Source organism: Octopus bimaculoides, chromosome 9, assembly GCF_046866305.1.
Source record: "Octopus bimaculoides isolate indiv1 chromosome 9, ASM4686630v1, whole genome shotgun sequence".
NCBI lineage: Eukaryota > Metazoa > Mollusca > Cephalopoda > Octopoda > Octopodidae > Octopus > Octopus bimaculoides.
Window position 1 is genome coordinate 68703079 of NC_142936.1, and position 15565 is coordinate 68718643.

General features: G+C 33.7%; 1 protein-coding gene across 17 annotated transcripts in view; it reads left to right on the plus strand.

Moving 5' to 3' along the window:
* Positions 1 to 15565, plus strand: part of LOC106883044 (ubiquitin carboxyl-terminal hydrolase 9X) — a 160126-nt gene that overhangs the window by 94589 nt on the left and 49972 nt on the right. For all 17 annotated transcript variants that reach the window (XM_089357649.1, XM_089357658.1, XM_089357653.1 and 14 more), the window contains 9 exons: positions 2859 to 2930; positions 4592 to 4695; positions 6508 to 6625; positions 6993 to 7300; positions 9598 to 9838; positions 10552 to 10689; positions 12305 to 12425; positions 14341 to 14468; positions 14626 to 14688. In XM_089357649.1, coding sequence (XP_089213775.1) covers positions 2859 to 2930; positions 4592 to 4695; positions 6508 to 6625; positions 6993 to 7300; positions 9598 to 9838; positions 10552 to 10689; positions 12305 to 12425; positions 14341 to 14468; positions 14626 to 14688 — 1293 coding nt within the window. The remainder of the gene's footprint in view (positions 1 to 2858; positions 2931 to 4591; positions 4696 to 6507; positions 6626 to 6992; positions 7301 to 9597; positions 9839 to 10551; positions 10690 to 12304; positions 12426 to 14340; positions 14469 to 14625; positions 14689 to 15565) is intronic.

The window sequence follows — 15565 nt, forward strand, 5'->3', positions numbered from 1 at the left end:
TAACTGGCTTTGATTCCCTTTTTGTAGCAGTCAGAAAATATTACAGCATTTCTTTTATCATTAAAAAGTTAAAAAAAAAAAAAAAAACGTACATGAAGTTGAAAATCTGACATATTCTAATGCAAAGAATAGAGATAGTGAAAATATATTCTTAAATCCCCACCAAATTGTCCTTGACTCTTTCAAAGAGTTATTCCTTTCTGAAGGGCAACATATCGATTTTCCTGATCATGTTTTATGTTAGGTTGGTTATTTAGTATCTTTCTGTGTTAGCCCAGCCATTTCTTACAACAATTTTCAACAATTTATCCTGGTTTGTGATCATATCCATTTAAATTTATTTTGGTTTGTAATTATATCTTTTTAAAGTTATTTAGCTTGTTGTTGGGCCTCAGGTCAGCATAGATCTAGAGTATTTTCTACCTGTTGTATAAAAATACATGTCTTGGAACAAACATCCAATGAAGAGTTACTCAAGTGTTTCACTGGTTAAATCCCATACTCAGCTTATTGGGTCTGTTTCTTACTTAAGGGTATCTTTTTCCAGGTTTTACATGTGTGAAAATCTTGCAGTTATCTTTCCTTTGGTTTCAATTTTCAAGCTGAGGTTGAAAATTCTACTTGCTCCTTCCTACATAAAGCTTTATTTTTCTATCATTTGATCTTGACTATCTCCTGCCTCTGTAATTTTCTTTAAGTTTTGCTTCTTGATTGATAAGACCAAAGGTATTCCAGCCATGACCATCTCGTCTTTTATTCAAACTTAGTGTTTCTAGGACCACATAATGCCTTCTTTTTAAAGATAGGTGTAATTTGAGGGAGATTTGGTTGCTATTTCTAGGAAGGTGACATTGTTGAAGCACCATCTTTTAATGGTATGTTTCTGTTTTGACATTATTCTGTTTAAATTTTCATTTGTTTTTAAAAGTTTGCTTTCTTTTTATAAGAAAATTTGAGCTTTATATTTGTAGATAAAAAGCTCTTTTGAATAAATATCCAAATTTAGTATTGTTTGAATATTTTTAATTGGAACATGTCTTACTTATTGTAGCCTTTTATAATTTGACAGTGTTGGCCACTTTATGGAGTGGAGTTGGCTATTGATTTTAGTATGTTAAGAAATGCAGTGATGTCATCAAGAATAAGCCTTTCCTTATGAGAGACAGGCTGTGTTTTACAGTCCTTTAGAACTGAATTTTATTTCTAATATCCTTTTTACAGCTGTCTTATCCAATTGTTGCTGCCAAATTTGTTTTAAATTGAGATCAGAAATGATATTTTTGTATTTATAGTAATCATAAATTTAATTCATTAAAGATTTATTTTAATTTTTTTGTTTGAAAGTTATTTTGGAAAAGAACTCTTCCCTATGTTTTGGCCTTCGCCAGTACATAATGGCAGATAGAAATATACCCAAAACTAATTCCTTACAATACTAAATTTTTAAATTGCTTCTTATAAGTAAAATGTTTTATCATGTCTTTTTCATTTTTTTTTGTTGTCCATAACTAAAACCAAATCTTTATTTTGTTATTAATAAACTCTTCAAAAATCAGTGTTCTTATATTTTTCTCAATTGTTTCTCTTTAATGGTTTTTATTCTAATTATCTTATAACATCCCCTTCTTGTAAGCAGTATAGTTTTTCGTTGAAAGACCTTGATTTATGTTAACAAACTTTTGAACACTTGTTTAAAACATTAGCAGCTGAGGTGACATGATATTAGCAAAGATGATTAATTTAAATGACCAATTTCTATTTTTTTTTTCTCGTATGGGAATTTCACACTTCATGGCATCAAATTTTTTTTTTGTTTTCAAAATTAGATCTTTCATTACTTGGTGTTATTTAGTCACAGTATTGTAATTAGTTTTCATTACAAGCTAAATTGGAATCTCTATAATCATTATTTTTAGAAATACCAGTAAAATTTAATCGGATTTGTGATTTAGTTATATAAAAGATAATGGGATCTTGTTCAAAACGGGGGCACCAGTTTTCATTTATGTTTTATGTAGTGTTTTTGGTACCGAAAGACTTTCAAACTTCGTATACTTATCTATTTTGTGTTATAGAACAGAAAAAAAAATTTTATATTCGAATTTATTTCATGTAAAAAATTGTCTTATTTCGATAATTTCAACCAATCACTGACAAGTATTCAGCTGTTTACACTTACTCCTTTGGCACTTTAAGCGGTGTAAAGCGTATTTAATCTCCATTACTTCTGACATTTTGCAGAGGCAACACACGTGTGTTCGTTTTCCCTAACCGACTTGCTCCTTCCCTCAAAAACCATGCCTTGTGCCTATAATAGAAAGGTTTATTAGCTACTGCCAATATGCTTCAGCCATTTTTTGACAAGGAAATAATAATTTTATCACCGCGAGAATCGTTTGTTTATGTAGTCAGCACTTACTGTTATTCGGCTGAATGGATGTCAGTCATTGGTTGAAATTACAGAAATACGACAACTTTAACATGAAATAACTTGCGATGTACGTTTTTTTGTTAAGAAGACTAAGAGAAAAAGATGTTTTATATGACACATTCTACCAGTGTCCCAAGTTTCAAAGTGTTTCGTTAAGAAAATACTGGTGCCCCCGTTTTGAACAAGATCCAGATAATGCTTAGTGTTAGTTAATTAATGCTCTCTTCTATTGTTGTTCTTTGAGACCAGATATACCGGCATAAGATAAATGACTGTAGTTGAATAGTTTGTACATGAGAAATAAATTAAGAATCATAGTAAACTATTATCTTAATGACTGTGCTTTGTAACAGCTTCGAAACTAATAAATTTTATCTTTTCAGGAACCATTGTTGCATATTATCTTATTTAAATATTTTCTTTTCAGATTTGGAAATGTTTAGCTGAAAATGCTATATATGTGGCTGACAGAGAGTCTTGCTTTAAATGGTTTGCTAAGGTAATAATCATTTATTATTACTATTATTATTACTAATATCAACCCTTTAGCATTCAGATTATTCTGTCAAAAGGTCATGCTTATTCATTCACATTATTTTAAATTAATCTTGCATTACTTTGTAGCTTTGAGATTTTGATGATGTGATTGTTTATTTTTGGAATGACATTGTAGGGCAGGTGTGAGAAGCCATATCTGGTTGGTTTGAATGTAAAAAAAATAAGAGTATTTGGGTTGGATACGGCTGGTTTAAATGCTAAAGGGTTAATTGTGTATTATCTCATAGCTGTGAGATTGTGATGATGTGACTGTTTATTTATTTAGAGAGACATTGTAGGATAGGCGTGAGTGGCCAGATATGGCCAGTTCAAATGCTAAAGGGTTAAAGCAACAAACTAGCAGAATTGTTAATACATTGGACAAAATGCTTTGTAGTATTTCTTTCAATTCTTTAAGTTCTGAATGCAAATCTTGTTGAGGTTGACTTTACTTTTCATCCTTTCGGTGTTGCTAAAATAAAGTACCAGTTGAGTATAGGAGTCAAATTGCTGGTCTTGTGTCAGAATTTGAAACACCAGTTAGGAGCTAAGCTGGCAGAATCATCTGAGCACTGGGAGAAATGTTTGCAGTGTTTCTTTCAGTTACTTTCATACTTCGTTCAAATCCTACTGAGGTTAGCTTTGTCTTTCATCCATTTGGAGTTGATAAAATAAAGTACCAGCGGAGTACTGGGTTGAGGGTCTCTACTAAGTCCCTCTCCTCAAAACTGCTGGCTTTGCACCAAAGTTTGAGACCATTATTATAATTTCTATTATTAATGGGAATAGTTCATCGACAGTGTTGAGACACACCAGCACCCATGCCGGTGACATGCTAAAGGCACCCATACTGGTGACACATGAAAGGTACCTGTGCTGGTGACACAGAAAAGGCACTTGTGCTGGTAACATGCAAAACCATCTGTGCCAGTAACACACAAAAAGCACCTGTGCTGGTGACCTGCAAAAGGCACTTGTGCCACTGACATGCAAAAGGCATCCATGCTGGTGACATACAAAAAGTTCTTGTGCTGGCAACATGCAAGAGGTGTCTGTGCCAGTGACTCACAAAATGCACTGTGTGTGTTTTTGTATTTCTCCTCTTTAGTTGTATTTGCTATTGTAAACAATGGTGTCATTGTTCATGTGAACTGTGTCATTTGCTTGCAGTCCACTACAAATGCATACCCAGGCTTCTTGAGATGTTTTGACTTATGCATTCTTTGCAAACAAAAAAGGCTTTGTCAGAGGATGTTGTTTATTTCCAGTTCTCTGTGTAACAATTTTGGGCTGTTATTTGATAGATTGGGAGATTATTATTTTGTTTGAAAGAGATGTTGACATCAGGAAGGGCATTCAATTGTAAAAAGTTCTTCCCCAGTGTACTCTTGTCTGATCTATGAAAGCTTGGGAAAGATGTTAAAATGATGATGTTGATGATGACTTACTAAATTTGATATAGTAGGTCTTAGTATAAAATTCAAAATTAAAGGCTAGAATCATTGTAGTTTTTTAATTTTAATTTTAATTTTTTTTATAAATACTCTTCCTTCCAAGAGATGACATTATTCTTCTTTTATAAATGTGATTTTAAATGAAGTTAAATTTAATATCTTTTTTCAGTTAATGGGAGAAGAACCAGATCTCGATCCTGATATTACTCGAGATTTTTTTGAGAAAAATATCCTCTTGTTAGATCCTGCTCTTCTTACAGAAAATGGAATGAAGTAAGTTGTATTATTTTTTTTGAAACTTATACATATTCTGTTTCTAATTGTCATATTAATTGTGGAAGTATTTAATAATTTGTACATGGTTGTAAAGGTTTTAATCTTGGTGTTGTTTCCATTCTAAATACTTAAAATTAGCATGTATTGTTTTATATACATGGTTAAGATTCTTGCTTCCCAACCAAATTCAGGCCCACTGTGCAGCACCTTGGGCAAATATCTTCTATTATAGCCCCAGGACAACCAAAACCTTGTGAGTGGAAACTGAAAGAAGTCTGTTGTGTGTATGTGATAACGTTTGTGTGAGTGGACATGGCCCTTTGTCTCGACATCATATAATGCTTGTATGATTGTAAATGAGTGTCACAGACATGCAAGTTGTGTTATTTGTTTCCAGTTTTCTATGACAAACCTATCTGGCCTTAGTGAAAATACCACCTTGCTAGGAAATGAATGTTGGTGACAGAAAGGGCATCCATCTGTTGAAAATTTGTCTCAATGGATTCCATCCGACCTATGCAAGCAACAAAAAGTGGGCATTAAAAGACGATGATGATGACGATGACTTTGGAATAAATTACATTATTTCTAGCTTGATTAGTTAATAATAGACAGATCTTATTTGTTATGAACTTTTAACTGGTTCATCTGTTAGCTGTCTTCCAGAAATACACATATCTTCTTCTGTTATATATCTTTTGAGAACTTGAAAGATGTATTCACTCTTAATATTAACTCTTCTTACCATATTTCTGTTGAAATACAGTGCTGTTATTTCAGTTAATTTTGAAAGTAAAGAATTTAAGAAGGTAACTGTCATTATGAAGCTAGAGATTGAAATATAAACTAACATTTCAATTTTGATGGAAATTTGTAATTTAAATCACTGTAAAACACGAAATTTGTATTAGAGAACCAAGATGGTCTCAGGTTGGTACCTAAAAGGTTAAATTTTAGAAATACTAGTTTACACTGTGGTCTTACATGTCTTTGTATATTTGATAGTGCAAAAGGTCTGATTCTAAATGTAAAGTTGTGATATGTTGAAATTATTTCCAGTTATCTATTGAAAGAAGTAAAATGTATAAAAAGCACAATTCATACTTTGTTCTTTTTTTTATTAAAACTACTTATTAATTAAGCATTTACATCTAGAAGGAAAAAGAAAGTTTGATCACAACATTAATTTCTTTGTGTTGACAATACAAATCATTATCATTATCATTTAACATGGACCTTATCAGACAGGGTCTGATAAGCTTGAAGACTGCATCGAGCTCCGTCTACTTTGACATGGTTTCTAGCTGGATACACTTCCTGATGCCAACCACTTTCCAGAGTGGGTGCTGTTTTTCTGGCTCTGGCATGAGTAATGTCACCTGCAAGACAAAAAAAAAATCTCCTTTGATTGAGTGTGAGTGTAGTAGAGGAAACTTCATGACAGGTGTTGAAAGGCTAAAGCAGGCTTGTGCAACCTTTTTTGAGGAGTGGGCCGCTTGAGACATGGCTCATCATCAGGTGGGCAGCACTACTAAAAAAAATTTAGAAAATGAAATTGAAGATAATTTTATTTGTTAGGCATGCTATTCAGAAAGTTCTGTGGTTGTAGGTTGCCCATGGCAGGGGGTTAGGAAGGAGTGTGTTGTTGTAGAGGAAAGAAATTCCTTCGTATCCTGTAACTATGTTACTGAAATTAATAAAATTTATTATCTTTTAAATAAATATGAAATTGTTTTGTTGGCTAACTTTTTTTTTTTTTTTGAAAGACAACTGGACAGTAATTATTTTTTTTTGTTTTGTTTTGTTTAGTTGTTATGAGAGATTCTTTAAGCATGTCAATTTGAAAGAGAACAAACTTGTAGTCAAACGAAGAGGAGGTCATATGATGAATGATCTAGAACTGATTGGTTTAGAATATTTATGGAGGGTATGTATATAATGCTGTTATAATTCTAAGAGATTAAATTATCTTAAATGCATTTTAAAATATGCAAAAGTTTCTTTTAAAAATTATTTTAATGAAATAGTGATACACAATTTAATGAAATAATTATCTTTTAAAGATCACATTTAAAAAGACAGTTTTAATTATATTGTTATGTACTGTTTTCCATGGTTTATTTCTGTAAAATTAATTTATGGTAAAACTATTGATAAGTTTCTTAAACACTATTAATGTGACGGAAAAAATTTAAAGATTATTATTGTTTACCTTTATATTTTTTAATTTAGGATATGTTTTGATTTTTAAGAATCAGTATTTTTAATATTTACATATTTTCTTCTATATTCAGGTAATCTTAAACAGTCCAGAAAGTGTTGCTGAGAAACCAGTTGCTCTCTTAAAGGAAATATTTACTAACCTTGGTCCTCAATTACAACAGAACCATGTAGATATTCATGAAGACTTCATTCAGACTTGTATAGACCGTCTGAAACCATCTTATGACATTGTTCGTGTGTTAGAGGATGACAAAGAGAGTAAGAATAGAGTTATGCAAGAAGCAATGCGTATGGTTCGTGTTCTCACTGTACTCAAGGAGTATGTTGCTGAATGTGATGAAGCCTATGGGGAAGAAAGATCAATATTACCTCTGGGAAGGTAGGTTTTATTTTTATGTCTTTCTCATTCTATCTGTTTGGTTGGTCAGTTGGAGTGCTATGTTATAAGACAGTTCTTGGATTTTTCCAGATCTCTTCCTTTTGAACAGCAGATTGAGAAATTAATTTTTTGTAACTAAACACTTTCAAAGTTCGGACACTGATAGAATGTGTCATATAAAACATCTTTTACTCTTAGTGTTGTTGAGAAAAGTTTCTACTTTCAAAGTTATTTCATTTGTCGTATTTCAGTAATTTCAACCAATCGATGATGTATTCAGCTGAATAAAATTACTGGTGTTGTTTGTCAACAACAACTATCATTTGTGTATTTCGTTTGTTACTGTTATTTATGACATCATTTGTGCGTTTGTACTGGTTTTAGCTTTAGGGTTTTAGGGTTAGGGTTGGGGTTTTAGAGTTAGAGTTACAGAAAAAAGTGAAAAATGAAGAAATTGGAGGGGGAGTGGGGGGGTGGCGAAAAAGTCTTTCTGAAAATAGTAGCTGAAAAACAGGAAAAAAAAAAAAGCAGTAGAAATGCACGAACGATTATGTTGGTGCCATGAAGTAAACATGCTTCAGATACACTCGTTTATTCATACAAACGTAACTGAGAGGAAATATGTCATAAATAACGGTGACAAACGAAATATACACTGCCGGAAGTTGTTGTTGACAAACTGCGGCAGTAATTTTATTCAGCTGAATGCACGTCATTGATCGGTTGAAATTACCAAAATACAACAACTTTAACACAAAATAACTTTGGAAATAGAAACTTTTCTCAACAACACTAAGAGTAAAAGATGTTTTATATGACACATTCTACCAGTGTCCGAATTTTGAAAGTGTTTAGTTACAAAAAATTAATTTCTCCATCTGCCGTTCAAAGGGAAAAGATCCAACTTTTCTAGATGAATGTTGATAATAAGATAGGCTAATCTCTGCAGATTAGAGTTAAAGGCTTTTTTTTTTTCATCCTTCTGTAATTGATAAAATCTGTTCTTCATTAAATGGTGGGTTTTGATATTTTTATAATGGATTTTTATGACAGAATAAAAGTACAGGTATGGTTGTGTGGTTAAGAAGCTTGCTTCCCAGCCATATAATTTTAGGTTCAGTCTCAATACATGGCACCTTGGGCAAGTGTCTTTTATTATAGCCCTGAGCCAGCTAAAATCTTGTGAATGAATTTTTTAGACAGAAACTGAAAGAAGCCTGTCTAGTGTTTTTGTGTGTTTTTATATATATATGTGTATATATATGTGTGTACTCTTGATATCACATAATAGTTGTAAGTGTATGTCACCACCATACAAGCATTGTTTGTTTTTCGTCTTCTGAACAACATGTCTGACTGTTGGGAAATATTACCCTGCTTGGAAACAGGTGAGGGTTGGTGACAAGATGGGCATCCAGCTGTAGAAAATCTGCCTCAGTGAATTCTGTTTGACCCATGGAAGCATGGAAAAGTGGCCATTAAAAGGATGGTGATGATGAAACTGTATTCACTGTTGAAATAGAGATGACTTGCAACGACCTCAGAAAGGCAATTTTCAAATTTATATCATATTATTCTTTCTTTTTACTTACGTGTTTCAGTCATTTGACTGCAGCCATGCTGGAGCATCGCTTTTAGTCAAGCAAATTGACCCCAGGACTTATTCTTTGTAAGCCTTGTACTTATTTTATCGGTCCCTTTTGCCGATCTGCTAAGTTACGTAAACACATCAGCATCGGTTGTCAAACGATATTGGGGGGACAAACACACACATGTACATATATATATATATATATATATATTCGACAGGCTTCTTTCAGTTTCTATCTACCAAAATCTCAGAAAAGGCTTTGATCAGCCTGATGCTATAGTAGTAGACACTTGCCCAAGGTGCCATGCAGTGGGACTGAACCCGAAACCATGTGGTTGGTAAGCAAGCTACCTACCACACAGCCACTCTTACGCCTATATTCAAATTTATATCATATTCATCATTGTGATCATCATTTTATCATTCATTTTACAATGCCTACATTAATGGTGTCTCCCATTCTTTCATTCTGGCTCCATGTATTTTGTAGCCTCTCAAGTCTTCTTTGATAAACTTTTGTAATGGATATCTTTCATTCAATGTGATTTGCTTGGAAACAGGTGAGGGTTGGCAACAAGTAGGACATTGGCTACAGAAAATTTGCCTCAACATATTCCAGTAAGAATGGAAAAGTGGATGTTAAAATGATGACAATGCTATGTATTTTATTATTGTATTAATATTGTAATTATTTTTGCTTTTGCAGAGCTTGTCGAGGACGCCTAGTGACATTATCTGTGAGATTTCCTAACCAAGGGAGGCATATAGAAGATCTTGACATCTGGTCCCATACCAATGACACTTTAGGTTCTGTGAGACGACAGATTTTAAACAGAGTGAAAGTTAGCAGTAGTAGCATTAAAGTTGACATGTATGTTAATGGAGAGCTTCTAGATCCTAGTGAAGATAAAAAATTGATATCACAAATTCCTCTTCGAGATAGAACTGTAAGTGGTAATCTCCTTCAAATGTTATATCTTCTTTTATGTAATTTCATTTCATGACTCTGTAATCAAAAGACATCTCATAGAAAAAAGAAAAAAATGTACAGTAGTATTTTTTTTTTTTTTGTTATTGATATTTTATCTTTGAATTTAAGGTGACGTGCTGACAAAATCGTTAGCATGCCAGGCAAAATGCTTAATATCATTTTGTTCATCTTTATGTTCTGAGTTCAAATTCCATTGAGGTTGACTTCGCCTTTCATCCTTTTGGGGTTGATAAAATAAGTATCAGTTGAACACTGGAGTTGATGTAATCGACTCCCTTCCCCAAATTGTTGACCTTGTGCCAAAATTGGAAACTTTAAATAGAAAGTATGAAAAGAGCAACATTTTGTGTAGAAAATGTTTTCTCGGTTGAAATGAAACAATGTATGTATATTTATGCCTGTGTATGTGTGTGTGTATATGTATTTCTGTGTATATCTCTGTGTTTATTGTGAAGATCAGTTTGACTGGGTTTTCACCAACTTGACTCCATTATCAGTGTAGAATCACACCAATTGTAAATATCAAATTGTTTAGATATCATTACTATTGTATGTTTACTGAGCTGCAGAATTTCTTTTACATTTATCAGTAATACAAAAAAAATTTTTTTGGTTCTTATTAACATGTAAAGAAACATTTTTTCCAACAAGAAACCTTCTCTTTTTCAGGCCGTCTCGGCTAAATTGGTACAAGTTGGAAGTAATATGCCTTCCAGCCCAGACAGTAGTTCTGATAGCTCTGGAGGTTCTCCTCATAATACTTATGATGGACCTAACATAGAAGCTGAAAGCTGTCTGCCTGGTGTGGTAAGTACATTATTGACTTGATATTTGTTACGTTTACATAAATCGTGTATGATTTATGAAAGAATTGCTAGACAAAATTCTTCAAACTAAGCCAACCAACAGAAGACCTAGGAGTAGACCTAGAACAAGATGATTGGATAATAACCATAGTCTCTGTTGGTCATGCTTGAGAATCCAAATGGAAAGTCTAATGATGGGACCCTATGGCAGGGTTGCTTTCCAGGTGGAGAAAATGGAGATCTAGATGAATTTTGAATTATTTGAAGATATAAAAAATTAGATGAATGTATGAACTTTGAAAATTGAAAATGTCTTTAATCTGTATAATATTAGTAAGTTTATTAAAAATTTTGTTTTTGATAATAATAACCTTAATTGTAGTATTTTGTATGATTACCAATGTACTTGTTTCTTAGTCTTCAGTTTTATGTCTGTTTTGTCCATGTTGGCATGGATTGGACAGCTGTGTTCCTTCATAACATCTCATTACTTGCTGCGGTCTCTTGTCATCATTTTCATGAGACTTAGCATCTTGAGATATGCAAATAATGTAGTTACTTCATTTGAAGAAGTGAGAGAGTAGCTTCAGTGATGAATGATGGGGGAAGAAACAGAGGCTTACTGAGAGACGTAGTGATAGTGTAGCTTAAGTGGTAAATGATGGGGAATGAGATGTAGAGGCTTAAAGAGTGGAGAATGATGAGTGAAGTAGTGATAAAGCGGGTTATGTTGTGAATAATGTAGAGTGAAATAAAGAGTGAAGTAGTTATACAGGGGAGCTTAAGTGATGAATGATGAAGAGTGAGATGTAGCATTCAGATTACGCTGTTAAATCGTTCATCGTTTAAAGTCCGCTTTCCATGCTAGCATGGGTTGGACGATTTGACTGAGGACTGGCAAGCCAGCAGGCTGCACCAGGCTCCAATCTGATCTGGCAGAGTTTCTACAGCTGGATGCCCTTCCTAACGCCAACCACTCCGAGAGTGTAGTGGGTGCCTTTATGTGCCACCGGCACAAGGGCCAGTCACATGGTACTGGCAACGACCACGCTCAAAAAGGTGTTTTTTATGTGCCACCTGCACGGGAGCCAGTCCAGCAGCACTGGCAATGACCTCGCTCGAATGATTTTCTAACATGCCACCAGCACAAGTGCTAGAAGGCGACGCTGGTACTATTTATTTATTCACTTTATTTTGAATTAATCATGCATAATCTTGTAGCTTCAAGATTTTGATAGTATGGTTGTTTACTGTTACAATGACATCGTAGAGAAGGGTATGAGAAGCCAGATCCGGCTAGTTTTGAGCATGAAACAAGTAGAATATTTGGTTCAGATATTGTCAGTTGAAATGCTAAAGAATTAAAAAGTGAAGTATTTGTTATAGAGTAATTTAAGTGGTGAATGATGAGGAGTAAGATGTAGAGCTTTGAGAAATTTAACAGTTTGTTAGAAATGTGGCACATGCAAATCTCAAAAGATATGTTTTTGGCAGCAGTGTGATGGTGCTAATATTATTTTTAGTGTAAATATGAGAATAATCTTCATATTAAAATTACCAATCAGTTTAACTCTGTTCTATTTTTGCTGAATGTTTCTCCTCTTATCTTTTTCTAGCTTATGGCTCAAGTGAATCGCTACACAGGATTTCTTTTCCAACTGTCGGACTTAGGTTGTCATCTTCAGTTACCAAAATTAAGAGACACAGCTAGAGCTCTTTTAAAAATTATGTCAGCTGGTATGATATTATTATTTGTATGTGTATATATTTTGAACTTTGCATATAAATTTGAAAAGGTACTACTATTTAGGAATGCATCATGCATCTTTCAAGTTGCTGCAAGTTTTTAAATTCATTGATGCTACACTGCGGGAAATAATAATAATAATGATGGACTCTTCTGTCGAAGACAACATATGAGTGTTCAGCTTTTTGCCAAACGACTTGCATAAATAATTTGTTTATCGTGCCGCATATTAACTCATTCCCTCCATCAAATAGATGCCTGAACAGGTGCATGGTGTACCATGCGTCAAGTATTGAAGTGATTGCAGAGCAATGTAAGATGATGTGTTTTGCTCCAGAACACAATACATCACCCGGTCTAGGAATTGAAATCATGATTGCCAGATTGTGAATGTAACAGTCTAACCACTAAACCATGTGCCCTCATGCAACACCCTAACCACTAAGCCATACTGGAAATAATAATAATAATAATAATAAAGATGGTATAAACACACGCCAGAAAAGGTCACAGAAAACGAGAAAGCAACCATACTCTGGGATATGCCAATACACACAGATAGAGAAATTAAGGCAAATAGACCAGATATAGTTGTCAAAGATCATGAAGGAAAAAAATGCCTTCTAATTGATGTTTCAATACCAGCAGATGACAACGTTTCTCTAAAAGAAATGGAAAAACTTTCAAAATACAAAGACCTGGAAATAGAGATAACTCGAATGTGGAATCTAAAAACAGAAACAATTCCTATCATAGTAGGTGCCTTAGGTATAATAAAAAAATATTCAGACAAATACATAACAAAAACACCAGGACTTACAAATATATATAACATACAGAAAATTGCACTACTGGGTACTGCACACATTCTACGCAAAACACTTTCAATACAGTAAACATAAGAGCACCACAGCAAACCACAGCACATACCCAAGGCGCACAGAGCTGCGCTCGGTAGTGAAGTGAAAGTACGTTATAAAAATAAAACTACTGAATAATAATAATAATAATAATAATAATAATAATAATAATAAAGCTTATACAGAATTCTGTACCCATCACTAGTGAAGAGTATATATCTCAATAAAATATTACATTATCTACTGCTTCCTGATATTATACTCCAGCAGTATTAGACTTGTTTTCATCATCATCATTATTATTTAATGGTCTCTTTTCCATGAATTTGCTGAGGCAGCTTTTCTGTTGTTGGATGTCTTTCATGTCACCAACCCTCACCTGTTTCCAGTGAGGTAATATTTCTCCATGGCCGAACAGGTTTTCCACGGAAGTCTGGATACAAACAACATTGTTTGTGTGATGGTTATGCTCATTTACAGCCATCACATGATATCAAAACAATGTTACACACACACACACACACATATGATGAACTTCTTTCAGTTTCCATTTACTAATACTAATGATAAGGCTTTAGTTAGTCTAGGGCTTAAGTAGAAACCACTTGCTCAAGGTGCCATGCAGTGTGACTGAACCTGAGCCTACATGGTTAGGGAGTACGCTAAACCACAGCTATACCTGTGCCTGTTACTGATGTTAGTACGTAGTTCAGGTTTAGTTGACTTTGACAGCCTTTGTAACAGAGTTAATGCCATGTTTAATGTTTTACTGTGTTACCATCATGTTCACTAACTGGTCACTCAGTAGACCTACTTAAGGGTTAAGATGTTAGTAAAAAGGCATTTGTAACAAACATAGTATAAGCTTTGAGGTGGATACAAATCATTGTTCTGGGACCATAAAAACTTTCTGGGTTTGTGAAACCTGGACTAGTGAGGTTCAGCCTGCAGATCCTGAAGTCATAACAGTAATGTATTATTGTCTAGAACTAATATTGTACTACATTTTTATGGATATGCACTCACCTTGTATTTTTATTTGTAGATACCCATACAATGGAGAAATTCCGCAGTATATGTATGGAACATGCCAGAGCTGAAAGTGGTATTTCAGCTGCCCTTGAGAGCATGTTTTTTATTGGCTCCTCAACTCAAGTTCTCTACAATGTAGAGGTATGTAGAAATAAAATTTGGGCTTTTATTTTTCATTAATTTTTCCAAATCTTTATTTTCTTTTTCTTTCATATTCATTTACTAATCTTTTTTTTTTTAAATACTTGTTTGTACATATTTATGTAATTACAGTATATTATGTTATTTTTTTTTTTAGGTGGTTTACAGTCTGCTGATGCCAGCAGGTGCTCCAATTTCTGATGATGCTTTTGAATTTCAGGTATTGTCTTCTATTATATCACTGCTTCAATACTATTAATAAGCATTTAAATTTTTCACTCTATATTGTATGTTACATACAACTCATTAAAAAAAAAAACACTCCCATTCTTGATTAATATTTCAACAGCCAACACATAATGTGCATGGGTTCAAACTATTCTGGTAATTAATTAAAAAAACAAATGGTAAAACTTTATATGGAGATGCTATTACCCCCTGCCTAACTTTACTAGCTGCCATGTGCAGCAGAAAGACCTATGGGACATTATTCTGCTGACTGTATTTGAAACAAGACAGAGCTCATTTTTAACATCGAGCATTCAAAAGTCTCTCTATCTGTGTAATGGGTGCAAGTATGGCTGTGTCATTATGATGCTTGCTTCATGACTGCATGTTTTTGGGTTCAATCCCACTACATGGCATCATAGGTAAGCATCTTCTACATTAGCCTCAGGTCAACCAAAGTGTTGTAAGTAAAATATGGCAGATGGAAACTTTGTGGAAGCCCTTTGGAGGAAATATCTGTTCTTGGTGAAAGATAGAATCTGTTACTCAGTTTAAAGCCATCACCTGGCCCTTGGGTGTCTGTAGCAGTGCCCCCTGTTGTAAACATCTGGGCTAGGTTTCCAGTTTGAAGATAACTTGCTCCCTTCCTCCTACCACTCTCAGAAGAGTGCTGCTCTTCCTTCTTTGACCAGCCATTAAAATAATTATATGGGTATATACTCCTATTTTATAACTGTTTTATTATATTGCAGTTTTGGTAAACCTTTCTATGATTATTGGTGACTAGACATTAAATGAATTTAAAGTTTATTTAATGTTGTGTATGTTATTCATATTTTAAAAATATAATTAGCTATTAAAATTAAGTG